General features: G+C 42.8%; 1 protein-coding gene across 2 annotated transcripts in view; it reads left to right on the forward strand.

The window, feature by feature from the left end:
• The window catches only part of VGLL4 (vestigial like family member 4), a 176710-nt gene extending 159118 nt beyond the window's left edge, over window positions 1–17592 (forward strand). For both annotated transcript variants that reach the window (XM_040359329.1, XM_040359328.1), the window contains 3 exons: window positions 10493–10712; window positions 13378–13501; window positions 14679–17592. In XM_040359329.1, the coding sequence (XP_040215263.1) occupies window positions 10493–10712; window positions 13378–13501; window positions 14679–14947 (613 nt within the window). In that variant the 3' untranslated portion in view covers window positions 14948–17592. The remainder of the gene's footprint in view (window positions 1–10492; window positions 10713–13377; window positions 13502–14678) is intronic.
• The last annotated feature ends 5206 nt before the right edge of the window (window positions 17593–22798 follow it).

The raw sequence follows: 22798 nt of genomic DNA on the forward strand, positions 1-22798 counted from the left end.
TTTTTTTTTTCGCCGCTAGGTGTCGCCGACGTCGTTTTCCCGATCAAGTATGCAAATTAGCAAAATACGCGAATTCCCAAACGTACGCCCGACCGACGCTGTGAAGTTACGACGTTTACGTAAGATTTGCGACGCGTAAAGTTGCCCCTGCTATATGAGGCGCAGCTAATGTTAAGTATGGCCGTCGTTCCCGCGTCAAAATTTCTAAATTTACGTCGTTTGCGTAAGTCGTCCGTGAATAGGGCTGGACGCCATTTACGTTCAGGTCGAAACCAATGACGTCCTTGCGACTTCATTTAGCGCAATGCACGTCGGGAAATTTTAGGGACAGCGCATGCGCAGTACGTTCGGCATGGGAACGCGCCTAATTTAAATGATCCACGCCCCCTACGCGGATCATTTGAATTACGCGGGCTTGAACTTTACATTCAAGTGCTTTGTGAATCAAGCACTTGCCCGTAAAACTTGCGGCGGCGTAAGGTAAATGATACGTTACTCTGCCGCAACTTTAGGCCATTATACGAGAATCTGGCCCTTACAGCGTACTACAATAGGTTTACAGCTACCATTGGCTATGTAGTGTAGTGCCTACATGACGGGATTCAATTGGACTGTCTGGGTCCTGACATTATATAATTATGGCAAACTTTTTTTTTGATTTTACATCTTCAGGATTAGAGCTTTACAGATGTATTTTTCCAAGCTCTGAAAGTAATAACTTTAAACTGATTTGAAGAAAAATTTCCAATCGCAGAGCTGCTCATATGTCAAAATATAACGGATGATTTTCTGTCCATTTTTTTTATTTTGAGTGCTGGTTGGAAGCGGAGGAATTGACACAGTACTGCTGGGTGTGGAGGAATATGTGCTTCACTCCATGTGACCAGACACATAGGGTGACCAGACATCCCAGGTTTCTGGGGACAGTCCCTGGATTGAGGACACTGTCCCCTGACCAAGTCTGTCCCGGGTTTTGTCCCTAGATTTGTCTTTGAAATTGCCCCTGTCCAAATCCGTCAGTGCAGAATTAGAAAAAAAAAAAAAAAAAATCTGAATTACACACCCCTGCCACTCCTACTAGCTTAGGGGGGTGTATTTTTTTCATTATCTGTGCCCCTTTCTGATGCTCATGTGCTGGTCGGAGCGGAGGGAATATTTCTTCAGCTCCGCTCGCATGTTCTTCTGCCTTGGCTCAAGTCCCGGCAAGCCGCCTACTTGCCTATCTCTTTGCCTTCCCTGGCGGAGTGATCTTCCTCCGCTCCCCACCCAGTAGTAGCCGGGGCCGGAGAGTAAGACTTGACTGGCTGTGAGGCAGGCGGTGATGGGCTGATTACTTATTAAAAAAAATATGTCCCCACATTTAATTAAAAATATCTGGTCACCTTAGCGAGCCAAAATTGGGTGTTGGTTTACTGTAGTCAGATCAGTAAAATGTGAATTTCTGATAGGTTGTTGTGTTTTGCTAGATCTGCGCTCAGTCTCTCCCGTTTGTGGCTCAGCCCACAAACTGGATTGTTAGCTTGTTCTCAAACACTCATTGTCTGAAAGCCTGTATAAATGATGTGACAAATCCTTCTGGACACGTCTGTGTGGAAATTGGCTAGCATTAATAAAACACGTGAAAGTAACTGGAATTTGATCTTTCACGGCAACTAACAGGAAATATGGAAAGGGATGACAAGGATGGGAAGAGCGGAGTGAGAGCCACCATACCTTGTACACAAGAAACCTGAATGTACAGGTCAATGCGTTTTCTTTGAGTGATTGAAGCCCTTCTGTCCCTGTGATGGCTTTGATTTAGAGGTGTATCGCATGATTTGAATGGGAACTTTATTTTCTTGGCTATTTTACTCCGCTTCAAGTTTGTGTTGCTTCTACACTGTTTAAAACAGGGCTTGACAAGTTTGCTTGGAATCTAGGAGCTAGCTAAAAAAGTTAACAGCCAGGAATGCGCCCCGTCCCACGAGCTCGCGTGCAGAAGCGAACGCATACGTGAGTAGCGCCGGCATATGAAAGCGGTGCTCAAACCATACATGTGAGGTATCACCGCGATTGGTAGAACGAGAGCAATAATTCTAGCCCTAATTCTGTAACTCAAAACATGCAACCTGTATTTTTTTTTTTAAGCGTCGCCTATAGAGGTTTTAAAGGGTAAAAATTTGTCGCCATTCCATGAGCGGACGAAATTTTGAAGCGTAACATGTTGGGTATCAATTTACTTGGCATAACATTAAGGCCCCTTTTTAGACGTGCGGACCGTATGTCCGCATTTTCATCCATCCGTTGCGGATGAAAACGCGATATACATTGGGTCCCTATGTGATTGCGGTTGTCACCCGCCTCCGCAAAACTCAGACGGAAGAAAATCCTATTTCTTCTGTCTGGCGGTTCGGATCAGGTGAACACGGACATACGGTCCGTGTTCATCCGATCCCCCCCATAGGGGAGAGCGGAGGAAAGACAGGGCGGTACCTGCACAGTGTGCGGGGACCGCCCTGTCAGCCGACGGCTCAGCTGGGATTTTACGGCGAATCCCCGCTGAGCTTGACGGACACACGGAGGCGGATCATTACTGATCCGTCCCGTGTGAAAGGGCCCTATCTTTCACAATTATATAAAAAAAAATGGGCTAACTTTACGGGGTTATTTTTTTAATTATAAAAAGTGTATTTTTTCCCCAAAAAGTGCACTTATAAGACCGCTGCGCAAATACGGTGTGACAAAGTATTGCAACGTCCGCCGTTTTATTCTCTAGGGTGTTAGAATTAAAAACGTATATGTTTGGGGGTTCTAATAAAGGGAAGGAGATGGGCGGGCAGTGAAAACAGGCAGGGGAAGCTCCATTAGCATTGCTGGTTGTCTTGTCATACCAACGGCCACCACAAGAGGGTGCCAGATTTCAGAAGGTAACGTAGGACTGCAGAAGGCCGCAAAGCGCACAGAGACAGGATACCCCAGCTGTGCCACCCCAGGTCGCTAATTTTAGTAGGACTTGGGATTTCCCCACCATCAGAATACACAAATCAGTGCTGCAGTCTATAACCTGCAGTGCTGATCAAGCAGCTTTTTTTCCAGCAGGGTGGCTGAACAGATCAGTAGATCAACTTCTGTTCAACCACAGTGGTCATACATAGATCAAAATGTGACAAGTTCAGCAGGGAATTTTTGAATATATATATATATATATATATATATATATATATATATATATATATATATATATATATATATATATATATATATATATATATATATATATATATATATATATATATATATATATATATATATATATATATATATATATATATATATATATATATATATATATATATATATATATATATATATATATATATATATATATATATATATATATATATATACATACATATATATATATATACATATATATACACATACATATATATACACATACATATATATACACATACATATATATACACATACATATATATACACATACATATATATACACATACATATATATACACATATATATATACACATATATATATACACATACATACATACATATATATACACATACATACACATACATACATACATACATACATTTTAGTCAGTACTTGCAGGCATCATTTTGAGAAAAATCCTAGTTTAAATACATTGACGTACGTAGCAGACTCACTGGCATTCTAATGCTTGTCGCTGTCGAGTATTCTTTTCGAGTATTCGAAAATTCGAGTATTCGAGTATTCTTTAGCCGTGTATTCTGCTATATAGCACTCTTCAAAAGTACTGTATCTTTTTTGGAAAATGATCTAAGTTGTAGTCATGTGAAACTCGGGAGGGAAAAAGTGATTATCTGTAGAGCGGGAGGAAGAGGTGGGCCCTGTATTTCAGGCTTTAATGAAAGAGCCCTATAAAGAACCTTTTTCATTTAGCAGATTTCCCAGATGTTTCCTGAACTTCGTCAGATGTTACATTTACTAGAAAGTTTAACTCCTGGGAAGACGGTTGTTGTGGAGATTGTTGCTACAGACATTCTTCCCGGGGAAGGTTTTGGAACAAATTCTGCTTCGCTTGGAGCCTTCAATAAATTGGCCTTTGCACGCACTAACAGCTCTGAAAAGGAGTGAGGCTGCAGAAAAGGGAAAGCTGACCATGACCCATTTTCATTATTGATGTGCCAAAGAAAACGGGCGCAGCCCCTCGCAGCTCGGCACTCTCCCCTGTAAAATCCTGCTGCTCGTCAGTCCTGCATTGAGAACCCTGTACGCAGATACGTTCATACACCAGTTAGGGGAAATAATTCTACCTTTGCAGAATTAAGTAGGATGGTAAGACATTGGCCCTTGCTTTATAGGATTGCTTAAGGTCACTGTAATTTCACAATTATGTTCTTAGCCTAATTGCTTTCTGTGTTAAATGCATTTTTTTTTTTTTTTTTTTAATGATCAAAGTGGTTTTAGTTCCAAGTGCTGCTTCCATTTACTTTACTGTCCTCCACATACCTTTTACCAAACCATTTTTGGGTTCCATCCAGAAGGTCATCAAGACTCTCCAGTGTGCTGTAAAAACATGTTCACAAATTATACTCTTGTTATGTATCATCTAAGACCCCTTTCACACTGAGGCGCTTTGCAAGCGCTATAATGCTAACAATAGCACCTGCAAAGCACCCTGAAAGAGCCGCTGCTGTGTCTCTAAAGTGCTTTTTTTCGGCCGCTAGCGTGGGTTAAATGTGTCCTGCTAGTGGCCGAATGCCCCCGTAAATACGATGGCAAGGCAGCTTGCACACTGGGGCGCAGGCAGCGGTAAAGCGCCGCCATTTTTTTGCGGAGGTATTCGGCCATTAGCGGGGCGCTTTTCACCCCCGCTAGCGGTCGAAAAAGGGTTAAAATCGCCCGCAAAGCGCCACTGCAGTATGGCCGTGGTCCCATTTATTTCAAAGATGCAGCTTGCAGAACGGTTTTAACGTCCTGCCAGCGCACCGCTCCAGTGTGAAAGCCCTCTGGACTTTCACTCTGGCGTCAAAAAAGCGGCTCTTTCAGGGCGCTTTTGCAGACGCTATTTTTAGCGTTATAACGCCTCAGTGTGAAAGGGGTCTTAAAGCTGAGCTCCACCCTAAAGTGGAACTCCCGCTGATCGGAACCCTCCCCCCCTCCGGTGTCACATTTGACACCTTTTCGGGGGGAGGGGGGTGCAGATTCCTGACTGCAGGCATGACGTCGCCTCCAGACCCCCCCCCCCCCCCCCCTCATTGTGTTCTGGGAACACTCGGCTCTCAGTACACAGCGGGAGCCTATCGGCAGGCATAGTGCGACTTGCGCATGCACCGTGGGGAACCGGGCAGTGAAGCCGGAGCGCTTCACTGCCCGCTCGTCCTCTGATACATACTTGAGTATGGATGGAGTATCGGATACAATAGATAAAATAAATACAGCTAACAGAGGATATGACCTCCTTGATGATTTTTGTTTCTCTTGGTTGCCATCTCTCTTGTAGAAGTGATTCACATATACATGTAGAAGGTGCCACCCCAACCCACTTTATAATTGGAGTTAAGAAAAAAAAGCTCAGAAAATTGAAATCTTTATTTATTTTAACATCCCTCCCCCCCCCCCCCCCCCCTCCATCTCCATGTGTACGCACACGTACGAACCCAGAGCAAACGTACACCCACACAAAAACAAAGATTGCACCACCCAGATTCCCCAAAATTGTGCACGGTGAGTGAGAGCAATAATCTAGGCCACTATTCACTGGTAACTCTATATTGATGAGCTGTAATGGCTTTCAAAGCCTTGCCTATTGACTGTTTAGGTAGTGTAGTTTACGCTAGTCTTGAGTCTTCATATTTGGGACCTATGTTAGAATTATGTCATATTTTGCAATTGTCATTATTTTAGACCTCTTGGAGAACTTACCACAGATCCTCTGTGGATATAGAATGCCTCAAATCCTTCTGTATCCTCATGTAATCCCAGACAGATTTGATGAGATCAGGGCTCTGGGGGGGGAGCTGAAACATCACCTCCAGAGATCCTTGTTCTTTACGCAGAAGATGGTTCTTAAAGTGGAGTTCCGCCAAAATATTTTTTTTAAAGTCGGCAGCTACCAATACTGCAATATGGACACTTACCTGTTCAGGACGCCTGCGATGTTCTTGCCTGTCTGTCCCTCGGGTGGAGGCGTGCCACCATCTTCAGGTAAGGGGATCAGGAAGTGAAGCCTTGCGGCTTCACATCCTGGTTCTTTACTGCGCATGTGTGAATCGTGCTGCGTGATCTCACTGGTCCCTGCTATCTTCTGGGACCTGTGCGTCTCCCAGAAGATGGGGGGGGCAGACATTGTGTAGATAGCCGCGGATACTGTGGCTATCTATGCCCGGGAATGGGAGCAAATACCTGGATTATACAAGTATCTGCTCCCCCTGAAATGTGACACCGGAGTGGGGGGGGGGGGGAACCGGATTAGCGGAAGTTCCATTTCTGGGTGGAACACTGCTTTAATCACATTGGCTGCATGGAGTTTGGGGGTCGTTGTCCTGCCACACAATAAATTTGGGGACAATCGCACTCCTTCCTGATAGTATGGCATGATGGATAAATGCCTGCATTTCAAAGCATTAAGGATGCCATTGATTGGGCAACGTTGAGGACCATAGATGTAGTGATCAGCCAAGGATACCTAATGTAGCATATGAAAGGCATGTCATGCTTGCTTCCGTTTGACATCAGAAGATGTCCAGCAGTGCCATCAGCACAGAACTGGCATAAATCAGTGGGGCTGAGGTACAGCCATCTACTGTCTGGAGAAGTCTGGCCAGAAGTTGTCTTGGAAGTATGGTATTTTGGCTGCAATTCTACCATGGAACAAGGCTAAGCGGCTCAACTATGCACAATAACCTAGCATTTGGGGTGCAGTCCGCATTACTGTATCTGTCCAATTTTGAGCTATAATAAAGTTCATAGTTATAGGTAAGACTGCTGTTTGCCTTATTTCCCTCCTCCCTGTTGAACTCCTCGTGATATCTTCCCCACTTCGTATCTTCATAATCCTCAGTGTTCAGGAGTTGACGGGATAGGCACCACCTAAATCGGTGAGTCGGCATGCCTATTAGTGCTGACCAACTCATTGGTCCAGCACTCCTGATCCTACGGTACCCAACCTGGTGTTTTTAATATTTGTTACAGCTGGTGCTCTCGACGGAGTCAAAATTTTAAATATTTGCCTGTACAAGGAGGCAATTTGTTCACAAAGTACTGGAGAGAGCAGTACAATGAATGGTCAGGATCAATGGTGTCCTCAATGTTGAGAAATACCGGCAGATGCTTATCCATCATGCCATACCATCAGGGAGGCGTGTGTCTGGCCCCAAATTTATTCTGTAGCGGGACAACAACCCCAAACATACAGCCAATGTCATTAAGAACTATCGTTGGTGTAAAGAACAAGGAGTCCTGGAAGTGATGGTCTGGTCCCCAGAGTCCTGATCTCATCTAGTCTCCCTGGAGTGGTATGAAGACGGGAGGAGTTGAGGCAACCTACATCCACAGAAAATCTGAAGTTGGTTCTCCAAGATGAACAACCTTCCTGCTGAGTTCCTTCAAAAATTGTGTGCAAGAGTACCTAGAAGAATTGGTGCCGTTTTGAAGCCAAAGGGTGGTCATGTGGGTGATTTTATTTGGGCTTCTCTTCTGTTCATTAAGACCCGGTTCACACTGGGGCGACACGACAGGCGGCTCAGCCGCCTGACGTGTCGCGTCCCATTTAATGCTATGGAACAGTTCTAATAGGAGCGACGCAAGTAGCTCCGACTTAGAAAAAAGGTTCCTGTACTACTTCGGGGGCGGCTCGGGGCGACCTGCATTGACTTCTATGCAGAAGTTGTTTTGCAAAATCGCCTCTGAAGTCGTCCTCAGGATGACTTGCAGAGTCGCCCCCGAAGTCGTGTCGCTGCTATGTGAACCGACTCCATTTTGTTAAAAATGAACACTTCTCTTTCTGTAAGCCTCCTTAAGTTGCAGCATTTTTCATCTGCCTAATACTTTTGCACAGTACTGTATGTTTCGATTTTTTTTGTGTGCAGATTTATGGGAAATTGACTTGCACTATTTAGAATCCGGTGTAGTCAATGACTGCAAATTGTGGAAATCAGTTGACATGAGATTTGTCCATGACAGTCGAGATTTGCAAAGTCTGCTGCTATTTGTGGATAAAATCTCCTGTCCTTCGTCACAATCGGTGACAGTTTCTTGGCCTTGGTTGGAACTTGAGCTGTTTTTTACGTTTTTTTTTTTTTTTCACACACACACGAAGATAATACTGTAAAGTTAGTATTGGAGTACCTCACTATTTGCCTGGACTCGGCATTCTCTTTCCTCGACTCTCTCCTTCACGTTTGATGTCATATAATGCAGTATCAGAGAGGACTTTTAATTTGACATGGGGCCTGCCAGCCCGTTATGTGCGGAGCGGAGAGCCTGCCAAGTTTGTGAGGCCCTCGGCTCTCTGGTGGGAGGATGCTGAGCTGTCTTCGTGCTCTTTGGCAATGATTAAAGTGAGGTTAGTATTAAAAGGAAAACTCTTTAATTTCATCCCCTTATCCTATATTCTTTTTATCCCAGATGGCAGTTTCATATTCTCATCTGCAGTTCATTTACAGCGTGAGACAGCAGGGCAGGGAACAGGGCCGCGCCGAGGAGGAAAGGGCCTTAAAGTGGAAGGGCCAGCCTTGTGTCCTCATTTCAGTAATGTAGTTGATGGTGGGAATAAAGAGATCTGATCACCTGTAGTCGGGTCAAACCAGTATTGCCTATTTATTATATCATGCCAATATATACCATAGGGCTTACAGCGTCAAGGGTAGAGGAAATTGTCTCCAGCAAGATGATAAAGGTGAGACTGTGGACAGGGTTGCTATGGTAACACCAATACATTCTTTCCCTATGGTTTCTATCAGACATTTGCCTCATTGCTGTATGATGAGTCGTTGGCACGTGATGACAACAATCTAGATTTATGGTTTATTATGTGCACTGCCCTCATCTATGGAAACAAATTGTGTCAATCCTGAGATGGGAAACAATTATCGTTGCGCTCTTAATTTACTATTATACACAATAACCCCTTGCTGGGCCTTTCACCAGCCATTGGCATAGCAGCCGCTAGACACAGTGGGCGACTTTGGAAATACAAGAGGCTTTTATAAAATAAATTTGCTTTCACTGCTCATGTTAAACCTGTCATGAACTTTTATGAACCTGTATATAAAGACATTCAAGATTCTTTTGAGGTGTGTGTGTGTGTGTGTGTATATGTGTGTGTATATATATATATATATAGTATGTATGTGTGTGTGTATATATATATATATATATATATATATATATATATATATATATATATATATATATATATATATATATATATATGGTTTGGGACTTTAAATGAGATGCGTTTTTCAATTTCTGCACTCTGTAATGCAATCCTGGTATTTAATGCCCATTTTAAGACCCTCCTACTGTTTGTGAAATTTGAACGGGGTTGGGTTGAGTTCCTGCACCTATTTTCTGAGAAAAAAAGATATATATTTCTCATGTACAACTGCAACACAAGTCATATTGTAATTGAATGTTAAAAATTACCTTTTCTTTTCAATCTGCAGCTCTGTTTTTTTTCTTTTTTTTCTGTAAAATGAAATATGGCTACCTAGAGGTGTTCTGTATACATTCTGTGTACAGAACACACCCCATAAACCTTTCCTGCTTGTGTGATTGGCTCACAGATTTCCCCAAAATGCAGCACTAAGATACAAATCTGATATCCGGCATCCCCTGCAACAAAGATGTAACTTTTGGTGAGATACTCCAGCAGGAAATCCCGTTTTCCTCATTAGAGCCCTGCAGGTGCAGCCTCTGAGAATTATGAAACCACTCCCATTAAATTCACTTTCCCACATGGACAGTCAAACACACAGGCCGTGTTCACCTATTCACAGCTGTGATTTGCAGTCTGGGTCTGGTGCATTTCTATTCACCAGTTCAGGTGCAAATGTTGCCTGAATTTGCACCTGAACCGGACCCAAACGCACAGGACTTTTTGAAACTGCACCGTGGCCACCCCAGACATGTGTGAACTGGCTCTTTTGAGAGCCAGTCACATTCATGTGTCATGCGAATCGGTTGTGGTTTAACGCATCCAATTGGCATATATGTGAAACCAGCCACAGGGATTTCATGGATTTCTTCTGAATAAAAAAAGTAGGAATCTGAAACAGGTTTTTTATTTTTCTTTATTTTAAATACTTGCAATGTACTTTGAACACCCAGAGGGAAATGTTTGGTTTGTTAACAAAAGTGACATTGCCCTTTTAACATAGATGATGGGAATTAAATAAAGATAAAAACTTAGGGCTAATAAAGTATTGAAAGTTATTTGTAGATCGCACATGAGTTTTTTTTTTTTGTGTAATTCAAGTTTTTTTTTTAATCCTATCTAGATCGAAGAGTCTTAATGGGGATTTCAGAAAAGATCTGCGAGACCGAAGTCGCAGCCCGATAGAACGAGCAGCTGCTCCGACAATGGGGTTACATGCAAATCACCTGTACAGCTCGATTCCAAGTATTAGTATGGATCAACCTCTCGCCCTCACCAAAAACAGTGATCTGTCCCGGAACATGGGGATAACGCCCACTATGAACCCTGTGGAACGACAGCAGGTAAGAAGGTCGCTCAGGTAACATTCAGCAAGAAATGCTATATTGGCCAGAAGAGAGACCATTTATCTTCCATTATAATTAGGGGTGCAACGGATCAAAAAACTCACGGTTCAGATCGTTCCTCGTATCAGAGCCACGGATTGGATCATTTTTCGGATCACCACTGTATATAGTCCCCACTGTAATGTCCACATCTCAACCCCCCCCCCCCCACTGTAATGTCCATGTCCGTCCGTCCCCCCCACTGTAATGTATTTTTTGGCACAGATTTTGGAAAATGTTCCTTTTTAATCTGCCCTCCATATATCTGTTTCATTAAAAATCTTGGGTGGATAAGGCGTAATCCATGACCTTAAGTGGTTTCTCCATTTCTGGCGCTGTCTTGTGTCTGATATGTTGTACTGAATGTTTTTTATTCCTCTCTTATAAGGAAGGTGCTCAGTGAAATGAATTAGATTTTTTAGGGATTATGGTTCTATTTTTAGCTTGTACTGTTAAGCAAAGCAAACAGTCCTGTTTTTTTTTTCTGAATTAATAACTTTTCAGTCATAAGAACATTGAGATTATCCGAAGTACTAACGCAGGCAGTGCGGTTCTCGGATCATAGCATGTCTAGCTGGCTGCAGGCATAAAATGGCCATCGGGCATGAGTTCAGTCTAAGCATGTAAAGGCCATCCAACAAATCCAAGGCACCAGGTTGCCATGGCGCCTAGTAATTGCATCCTGGCACCTTGGCTTTTGTCAGCCCATTCACTGTTGGCACCAGTCACTGTTAAGACCCTCCACACTGCTGCCGTACCCTGTGTACTTATCTGTATTGTGTAAAATCATGTGCCAGCCACGGTCGATGGTGTGCATCTCTGTACACTCCAAACATCCGTACACAGCACTGGAAGCTGTGTACAAGCATTATCGTGGCAAGGGCTCCTGGCCATTGCTTCGTGTGGTCATGTGAGACAGCATTGTCACATGACCAAGCTAATAATGGCCAGTAGTCCTTGCCAAGATAATTTTTTTTTTTTTTTTCAAGATAATGCTTCTACACAGCTTCCAGGGCTGTGTACGGATGTTTCAAGTGTATGGAGATGCGCAGCAGCGGATGTTGCACAAAACGGCCTCCTCACTGCTGCCATCCCCTTTTGTAAAAGTTGCTGAGGGTAATCGGCATAATGAGTTTCCCCCTAGAACAGGTTTTTATTGTCCTTTCTGGCCAGCCTATAACCTGGTGTTAAAGCGGGAGTTCACCCATAAATGTTTTTTTACCCTTAGATGGATGCTCATTTAGTCTAAGGGAATCGGCTAGTTTTAAAATCCGAGCAGTACTTACCGTTGTAGAGGGCGATCTTCTCCGCCACTTCCGGGTATGGGTCTTCGGCACTGGGCGTTCCTTCTTGATTGACAGTCTTCCGAAAGGCTTCCGACGGTCGCATCCATCGCGTCACGAGTAGCCGAAAGAAGCCGAACGTCGGTGCGGCTCTATACTGCGCCTGCGCACCGACGGAAGCCTTTCGGAAAATCGTGACGCGATGGATGCGACCGTCGGAAGCCAGTCGGAAGACTGTCAATCAAGAAGGAATGCCCAGTCCCGAAGACCCATACCCGGAAGTGGCGGAGAAGATCGCCCTCTACAACGGTAAGTACTGCTCGGATTTTAAAACAACTAGCCGATTCCCCTAGACTAAATGAGCATCCATCTAAGGGTAAAAATAGCAATTTACCGGTGAACCTCCACTTTAAGTCTCGGTTATTGCCTGACCACTCTGCTGCAAGTTGATGGGCGAAAATTGCTTGCCTTGCCCCAGACGCTGCCAACCCAAGCTTTGCAAAAAAAAAAAAAACTGGCTCCTAATTCAGTGCAAATTTGTAAAGCCCTGATCGAAGCACATTTTAAAAGGGTCTCGTTAAATTATCTTGGGTCAGCAGACACTGTCTAGTATGGGCAAATTGTGTGTTCATTTTAAGAGATTCCTACTACCCCAAATGTAATGGATTTCCTCTTTAGAAGGCATTCTAACTATCCTTTACTGTCCTTCCTTGCATTTCACTTCTGCCAGAACCCACGCAATCCTCTGCAAGTTTTAACTTGCGAAGACTGTTGAAGTTACCCAGGGATATGCACATCTTTAAACCCCCCCTTCAAACGTGACCGTAATTATGCCTGGCTTGGCTAATGGCTGCTTTGGTGCCAATTGATGTCACATGTTCCCCTACACTCGACAATGGCAGTGTGTGAGGCTGTAGTAGCAAATTCAGGTTATTCTTCTTACCAGCTAAATGTTTTCCTAAAACGGGTGCAGGACAGCTGTCGAGAGGAAAAAAATCAAAAGCTCTGTGGCTGCCTTACTGAACTTTAAAACCCTTCTCAAGGAAGAGGTCTGTGAGTTGCACCATGGAAACGTTTTTTAGGAGACGACACTTGCAGACAACTTGGCATGAAGCAGATCTGCAGAGTACCCTGTTAAAATAAAATCAAGGCAGTCCGATAAGCTTACATGCTCATACTATTGTTGACGCACTGTAGAAGCAGAAATCGTAAGCATTACATTCATATTGAAATATTTTGTGCGCCCTTTACACAACAAAAGGAGTAACCATTTTTTATTCTACAGTAAAATAATTTTGGGTGTATTACTGTATAGTAACCCTGGCTTATTATCACTTTAGAACCGGCCATCGGTGATCACCTGTGCACCGGCAAGCAACCGAAACTGCAACCTTTCTCACTGCCCCATCACACATAGTGGTTGTGTGTCAGCCATGCCTGCAAACTACAGGCGACCGTCAAACAGTAAGTGAATCCTATTTCTATCAAGTGCATTGTCTGATGGTAATCCTAAAACAACTGTAATTGCTGTGGTTTACAGACTAAATTCAGAGCGCGAGATTATATATTTGGACTTTGGAATTTGTTTCTTTCCCAGAGCTATAACACTGCAAGTTGCACTTTTCTTCTTTTTATTTTTTCTGTTATTGTATCTGTTACCTCTATCATAAAGTGTCTTCAGTGTCATTGGCCTTCAGTAAGAATAAGACCTAAGCCAGCCCTCAAAATTTCCACTTGCATTTGGCAAGTGGAAAATTATGGCTGGCGAGCGTAGTATGCCTCGGGGGGAATGGCGGGACAGGTGGGGTTGAATGGAATCCGTTCGCCCAGAGGAAGAGTGGAGAAAGGAGAGCGGCTGGCCGGATCAGAGCGGGGATTGCCCACTGTAACCACTTTCATTTGATTTGCTGTCCACTCGTCATCGCATATAGTCCGGCCTCCTGGCCGACTAGTTTGATGGACAGCACACCGGTCCAATGCCGAAATGTGACATCAAAGTAGCCGGGCAAGGAGGCAGGACTATGTGTTGGTGAGTGCACAGCAATTCAAATGAAAGCTGTTACAGTGGGCAATTCTTGCTATGTGATCTGGATGGCCACTCTCCTCATCCTCCACACTTTCTGGGCACAGATCACGTTGTTAAATGTTTTATGCAGAATTAAGTTACAAAAATAATTAAGTGTAATTTCATGAGATAATTTGAGGGTGTGTTTATGGGCAGAATTGGAGGCAGGGTAGGGGTTGGGTGGGGCAATTGCTGACGAGTGACCCTTAAGGCCTGGCTAGTAGCTCAGAACTTGAAATGTTGAGCCCTGGCCTAAGCTACATGGGTGACTTTTTTGCACAGGTGTTCACACAGTTGCAATGATCTGTGGTGCAATCCTTTTTTGTCTTCTATAGTGGTTATGGCCGTGCCAAACCATGATCCATTGTAAGGCCATGCAGTGAATCCAGTGTTCCCTATAAAATGTTCTCCATTGTATAGAGCACACGTCACCCATGTAGATTAAGAATGAGGGTAAGCTGCCATATTCATATCCATAGTGTTGCTTTATCCAAATATTGATCTGTATTACTTGCTGTGTGATGAGCAATATACTGAGTATATATCTAATCCCTGTTTTTCCTTTTGTCCACCTAGCTACAACTGCTTGCGACCCTGTGGTAGAAGAACACTTCCGCAGAAGCCTCGGCAAGAACTACAAAGAACCAGAGCCGGTTGCCAACTCTGTGTCCATCACCGGTTCCGTGGATGATCATTTCGCCAAGGCGCTGGGGGACACCTGGCTCCAGATCAAAGCCGCCAAGGATGGGGTGTCCAGCAGCCCTGAATCTGCCTCTCGAAGGGGCCAGTCCTCTCCTTCCTCTCACATGGTCAATCATAATCACTCCCCGTCTGTACTATCGTAAAGAGAATGTCTGCAAAATCAGGAGCAGCTACTTTCACTGGGCTTTCAAAATGATAACCATTAGTGTCAGGGGAAGGAGAGTTTTCATTTTTGTTTTTCTTACTTGTATATTTGCTTGGCACAAAGTGGATGCCTCTATCATGTTATAGCAGGAACTATTGTTTTCTAATGTAGCATCCTAACTTCCTGCCTCTGTTACCAAAGAAACCTCTAATGCAAGCCTGCTGCCCACTGACTGACCCACCACAAAAACCCATTCACATTGCGTTATCAGTTGGTTGACCCAAGTGCTGTCAGCTTACCAGCTTCTAGAACTAGAAAGCTCTGTGTATTTTAACTATTCTTTCTTTTTTTTTTTTTTTTTTCATTGAGTAATTGTATTGTATGTATTTACTTGAAAAGAATTGTCATGTCATGTCTGATTTGCACTATTGAGAGAGGATCAAGATTTCTTGTGAGAAGCTAAAATTTAGAGGGCAGACTGCTTATGAGTTAAGTACCTTTTTGCCGTTGCACTACGGCAGCTTTTTTGTGTGCCAATATCTAGTCCAGTTGCGATCAGTTCTTTAAGATTTAGCGGCCACATTGAGACATCTCGGTGATTATTCTCAGAAAGCGATTGGGTGATCCTACCTTTTAAAAAGGACAGCCTAAGTGAGTATTTCGGTAATTTGATGCAGATGGGCTGAGGCGCACCGTGGTTTCTCGTATCCCTTGGGAATTCGGCAATATTTTCCAATGTGAGCTTTTGGCCATGCCCACCCATTTCGGATACCGTAGGGGGGGAGGCCTCTTTTTCACTATTTGATCAGTTTATCTACAGCAATCTAGTGCATTTTTATTCTGGGAAAAGTGACCAGAGGGCTTCCTAGAAGTCTATAAAATATAGTAGGTCATCAAGGTATGTCTCTCTTGCAATTGGATAGCAAAAATGACAGAGAAGGTACCCACTGGTAGTCTGCCATCACTGCAGTTTGCGTGTGTCGAGGTCAGAAAAGATAATAGTGCGTTAAGTGCATGTTTTTTGAAAATGTAATAGCTGGTAACTATTAATACTGAGACAAGTAACAATCAGAATACTTATTATCCTCTTCAGATGTAGTTTATTTTTTAACGGTATAGTCTTCTGACATACTTACTGCTGGTACAGTTGTACTCATTGTAATATTTTATTTGGTGTTCACATTTAGCGGTAACCAGCTAGAGCCTCAGGACAGGCCTTGGTGAATTGATAATTGAGTTCTGATAATGCGTGGTACAGGATGCTATGTGTTTGGTAAGCGATTTGCTATAGTTGCTTTGCGTTCTTGTGTATAGTCACTAGTGTGATAGCAAAACAGTCTGACGGGTTAGCTTTAGGACTAGTCGCACCCCCTATTTCCTACCCCATTATAAAAGTTTTTTTTTTTTCTTCTCAAAACTGCGGAATGAGTTTCAAGTAAACTGGCGACAAATTTGTACATTCCTTTTTGTCAGGAACCTACCACAAGCATAAGTTTATTTTTTTCCTGGTAGATATAAAATCGCTCCTGAGCTGATTTTTCTGTATAACTTTTGCCTTGGCTTTTCTCCCCCTTGTGTAACATCTATATACATTCCAGCCTCCCAGTGAAAATGTAAAGACTTCTTTCTTTTTTTTTTTTTTAATATATACATACAAGTGCGTGTATGTGTTATTTACAAGCATATAACTGGTTAACGTTCAAAATGCAGGAGTGATTTATTTTTATGGGAGGCCCCTAAGCACATGTGGCCCCACCCCTCACACTCCAGCTGTGCTCCAGCCAATTATACGGACAACGCCGTCACAAGGTGGGGGGCATATATATTCTATACTGTCCTCAACTCAAGACATTTCACTACTATGTTACTGGGTAGTCAATGCTTAAGTGTTTGCCATTCAGTGTAGACAGAAAAAAATATTTAAAAAATCACCAAAAAAACAACAACTTTTAAATGAACACTTTTTTTATATAGGTAACTTTAAGACCATCGTTACGCTGTGCGTAAAGAATGTACAGAAAATAAATTTGTAGGTATTTTTTTTTTGGAAAACGATTAATTTGTTAATGATATGTAGCTATTTAATTTGCCCTTTCTTTAAATGTAATCACAGATCTGTGTTTTTTTTTTTCTGGTTGTTTGGAGTAAAAAAGTTGATCTTTTTTTTGTTTAGATGTGTCTGTAATACAGTGATGTGCAGGTACACTTGTATACTATTGTAACGCTGCATTAATATTGGATAGCCACTAGCATGTCATTGCTGAGTCTGCCGAGTGTTGCAGGGATCTGAAACATAGACGTGGACACATTGCTGTTTGTTATCCTGGACTTGTGTAAAGATACAATATGGTTAAAGTAGTACAGAATCGATGTCCATATGGACATCGGACTCCTTGTGGTGGTCTTTTTGTAGCGATCCTGGGTGAAAAAGGCAATCTGATCACTGCAGCTGTACAGTAAATGTGACTCATTAAAACAATCTCATATTTGTGTGTTTTATATATATATATCCTATCTATCTATCTTATACAAGAGCAGTCTTCTTAACTTACATGACTCTGCTGCCCTATCTGAGATAGGTGCCTTGTATACAGCACAGGTGGCCAAACCACACTTAAATAAAGACAAGCACTCGACAATTTTCTTGTGTTTTTATTTTTTAACTCCTAATTCATGGCATGGACATGCACACATTTCTATGGATTGTCTGTTATGCCAGTTGGTGTGTTGCTAACTGTCAATGACTTATTGTGTAATGTCACTGGTTCAGATGTATGAAAATGGACTCTTGTGTTTATATTTAGCAGGATACATCAGACTATTGAAGCTGTACTAGTGTAAAATAAGATACATGGCTAATACAATATTAACTAAAACCCATTTTGTAATGGGAGGTGGCTATTTTTGTGTACTTTGAAAATGGGAAGTGTTTTTTTTTTTTTTTTTTTTTTTTTTTTTTTTGGGTGCAACCTTTGGTTTGGCTTTGGCCAGGAAAGACGAACACTTTTTTATTTTATTTTTTTGACCTTTGTACGTCTCCATTAAATGAACAATGAGAGTTATCATGTACCTGTTGCATAAATGCACTCAAGGAGCAGCCAATTTGTATGCCCAAATGGTTCTTTAGAAAGTAGTGGCACCTATGCTTGTCGTCACCCAGAGTCTAGCAACTTTTTATGCTCAACAGGTGCTCTTTAAATCTCGACTTTCATCCACTAGATCTGGTGGGAATCGAGGCATACAATTCCAGGTTTTAAGATCAAAGTGTTCTTGATACCAGTGATGGACAAAAATGTTAAAGTCTGGTTTTCCATGGAACAAATCATGGGACATTTTTCTACATTTCCATGTTTGTAAATCTGTAATATAGCATTCTGTTGTGGCCTTGTATTGTCTGGAAACGGAAAGGAGGAAAAAAAAAGTTTGGCAGGCCATCTTTTTTTTTTTTTTTTTGTATGTTTTAAAGTAGCCTTAAAGAACAATAAAGTGCTCTTAAATCACACCCTGTGTGGATGTTTGATTTCTATAGTATTTGTTTTCTCTCAATGTATACTTGCAGGCAGAGTATGTGTTTAAACATGGTATACACCTTCCCCTCCATATCAGTTCCAGGCTAACCAAAAAATGTTACCCAAGTGACCCCCAGCCCCCCCACATGCCTAGTGACCTTGAACACATTGCAGCCAGGAAAGGCTGAGCAACTTATTCCAGGTCCGTGAATCAAAAAAAAAAATACAGCCGGGATCAAGATGTATAGCTTCAGCTATTGCATTGATCAAGACAAGACCACATGGGTAGCTCACTTATTTTCATCCTCATGGGTTCACTTTAAGGCCCCGTTCACACTGGTGCGACATGGGATTTAACTTTTGAGAGCACAAGTGGACATGTCAAATTAAATATTTCCCTAATGAGCTCCGTCTTAACTGATCCGACACAAGTTGCTTAGACTTTAGAAAAGACTCCTGCACTACTTTGGTCTACCCCTGGCAAAAAGTTTTAGATCTCGAGTAACCACTAAAATATCTACAGCTCACGGAACATAGGCAAGTTTTCAACAGCTCGCTGATCTTACCAATTTATATGAAACGTCAGCTTTGACTGACAGCCGTTGAGTGTTCAAGTCCTGTGATCACTGCACCAGACAATAGAAAGTCTTCCAGCTCCAACTTTCTTGGCATTCAGTCACATGACATCTCAGAGCTGCAAAGAACCACATTGGAAGTCCATGCTGGATGATTTGAAAGGTGTATCAGAATAAGCCATGTGGTTTGGGAATACCAGCCTTTTAACTTGGCCCAAAAGTTTACAGTCGTCCCCTGCTTATCATCCCAGCTTGCATGTTTATATAGACAACCCCGGAGCGGATATTCTGATGGCGCTTTATTGGCTGTCATAGCTTGAGGTGACAATCTTTTATAGAACACTGACATGTTCATTTAATAATAAAATTTCCTCTATGAAGTAATGATGCTTACAACTTAAAGTGCTATTTATTGAATAAATGTTGATTTAGCTGGATTTGAAGCAAGATGAATTTCAGAAATGATGGGGTTGGAGGTTCTGCTTTTGTTGCTGGACTCAAAGTTTGAAGGCTTGTGGCACATTCAGGCTGTACAGAGACGATCGAAGGTTCAAAATGTATATCAAGTACAAGATGCCAGTATTGAAATGGACATGCCTCCCAAAATGTTTTATGTACATACAGTGGAAAATGGTAGTGGGACAGACCTTCCTGTCCTAAAACCTGGTTCTTGAGTCTTAAAGCGGAGGTCACAACACAACAGATTATAGCGCACACATGCAAAAAATGACATTTATCCTGCAAGGCTAGTTAAAAAGACCTAAACATATTCAAAAATATGGGGGTTTGATCACACTATAGGGTCATATAGTGCTAAGCCCACTTACTGTGGAGGTCCACACAAAAATTGAACCTCCGGTGTCACATTTGGCACCTTTCAGGGGGGCGGGGGGTGCAGATACTTGTCTAAGACAGGTATTTTCACCCACTTCCAGGCATAGACCCAGCATTATCTGTGGGAGTCTACGCCATGTCCGGCACCCCCCTTGCTGTCTCATGGGAGATACACTGGTCCCAGAAGACAGCAGGGACCAGTGGCATTGCGCAGCGCGAGTCTCGAGTGTGCGGCTTCACTTCTGATTGCCTTTCGAAAATGGTGGTGGCGGCGGCAGCACCCGAGCGACTGCTCGGCTTCGGGTGCTGACATCACGGGCGCGCTGGACAGGTAAGTTAACTGATTTTAAAAGTCAGCTGCTGACTTTAAAATATATATATATATATATATTTTGGCAGACCTGCTTTTAACAGCTAAACCATGTGGCTATGGAATTTTGTTAATAACAAGAAAAACAACAGATCTCTTAGCAGCCAGTATTAATTGACCTCCCTCAACAGTAGATCCTCCTAGCAACAATTGAGCCCACTGAAAATAAAAGCCATGGGTATTTGGCACAGTATGGGATCAAATACATTACTAGTACTTTGGAGCATTGTGCCAAACTCAAGTATAGTAGAGCTGCAAAAAACATTTGTATTGACCACAAAACAAAAACCAAAATGTGTAAAAAATTGCGAGCCTGAAACAACCCGAATTGTCCTAACAGTTCACATTAAAAACAAGGTCTAGTTTGCACACATTTCCAAATATATGCGTGAGCTACAGAGGCCACATCCCGGCACCCCAGTGTACTGCAGTCCTAACTAATTTTGAGTGTACCAACCAAGCCCCTAGGAAGAGATGACTTTATGTGATTTTTTTTTTAAGTGAAAAAGTGTTGACCACCCTCCCTTTCTTGCCACTTAGTTTGCTTGCTGTATTGAAAATGTTATGCTGCAAGACACTTGGGGGAGGTTTACACATGGTCGTCTCCTGCCATCATATCACATGACTTGGGCTTGGCAGTTTGGACATCCAGGCACCCAGTGCTATACAGAGGAGACCTTAACCACTTAAGACCCGGACCATTATGCAGGTTAAGGACCTTGCCCCTTTTTGCGATTCGGCACTGCGTCGCTTTAACTGACAATTGCGCGGTCGTGCGACGTGGCTCCCAAACAAAATTGGCGTCCTTTTTTCCCCACAAATAGAGCTTTCTTTTGGTGGTATTTGATCACCTCTGCGGGTTTTATTTGTTTGCGCTATAAACAATAATAGAGCGACAATTTTGAAAAAAAATCTATTGTTTACATTTTGCTATAATATCCCTCAAAAATATATAAAAAAAAAAAATGTACCCCTCAGTTTAGGCCGATACGTATTCTACATATTTTTGGTAAAAAAAATCGCAATAAGCGTTTACGGATTTGTTTTTGTTTTTTTACAACTAATGGCGGCGATCAGCTTTTTTTTTCTTTCGTGACTGGATATTATGGTGGACACAGCAGACAATTTTTGGGACCTTTGTCATTTTCACAGCAAAAAGTGCTATAATAATGCATGGTTTACTGTCATAATGACAATTGCAGTTTAGGAGTTAACCACTAGGGGGCACTGTAGAGGTTAAGTGTGACCTCATATGTGTTTCTAACTGTAGGGGGGCGGGGCTGGTCTTCAGTGATCGTCTTTCCCTATATCAGGGAACACAATCAATGACACTGCCACAGTGAAGAACAGGGAAGGTGTGTTTACACACACCTCTCCCCGTTCTTCAGCTCCAGTGACCGATCGCGGGACACCGGCGGCAATCGGGTCAGCGGTCACGGAGCTTAGGACTGGGACGTGAGTGCGACCCCACAGCTGGGCTTAAAGAGACATGTACGGGTACGTGATTGTGCCCAGCCGTGCCATTCTGACAACATATATTGGCGTGAAGGGGTCCTTAAGTGGTTAAAGGAAACATGTGTAAAACACCTCCCTTTTGAATAAAAATGTCCTAGGCACCCTCTGGCGCATTAACTTATTAGTTGTCCAACAGCTTGCCATTCTGTTTCCACTGCTGCAAAACTTGGCTTCCGGAAACTTGATTTTTGCACTCTGCCAGGAATGTTCCCCACCCCCAAGTGATCAGACTTGAACATTAAAACTGGGTAAGTGTCACATTTTCCCTCAATTGTTCTCTTTTGTACCACATGCCCCACCCTAGATTGTAAGCTCATATGAGCAGGGCTCTCCTACCCCTCTTTATAATAGTAGGGGAGACAGTACAGTTACAAAGTACTATGCAGTCTCCGGCCCCAGGACTTTAATTGGTGGATCAATAAGGGTCTACTGAGAATAGCGGATCTATGCGACCACAAGGGGGCTTTGTCAAAATTTGTTCTACAGGAGAGGTATGATCTTCCAAAAGCTGAATACTTTCGATACGCTCAGATTGCTCACTTTTTGGGGACTTTGAACCGCACTTCGGACCTCTCCACATCAACGGCTATGGAACAACTTTGTAGAACCTTTGACAAACACTCCGGTCACATATCAATAATCTACAGCTTGTTGTCCTCTAATACTCAAAAGTTGGTTTATATGCTAAAGTGGGAACAGGATCTTGGCACGGCGCTTGAAATGGCGGAATGGAGCAAGCTGGTACAGGGGGTGTCTAGATCCTATATTAACACCTCTTTAATTGAGGCCAATTACAAAGTGTTGTTACGGTGGTACATGGTCCCTGCGCGAATAGCCACCTTTGTCCCAGGGGCGTATCCGCAGTGCTTTAGAGGGTGCAATGAGGACGGCTCCATGTACCACACTTGGTGGACATGTCAAAAGGTGAGACGATTCTGGATACGCACCTACAATTTTATCTATTCTATAACCCAGGTGAACCTCGTTAAGTCGCCTCTGCATGCACTGCTGGGACGCCCGGTGGAGGGTACGTCAAAGTACTTGAG

Source organism: Rana temporaria, chromosome 7 (genome assembly GCF_905171775.1).
Source record: "Rana temporaria chromosome 7, aRanTem1.1, whole genome shotgun sequence".
In the NCBI taxonomy this organism is placed as follows: Eukaryota; Metazoa; Chordata; class Amphibia; order Anura; family Ranidae; genus Rana; species Rana temporaria.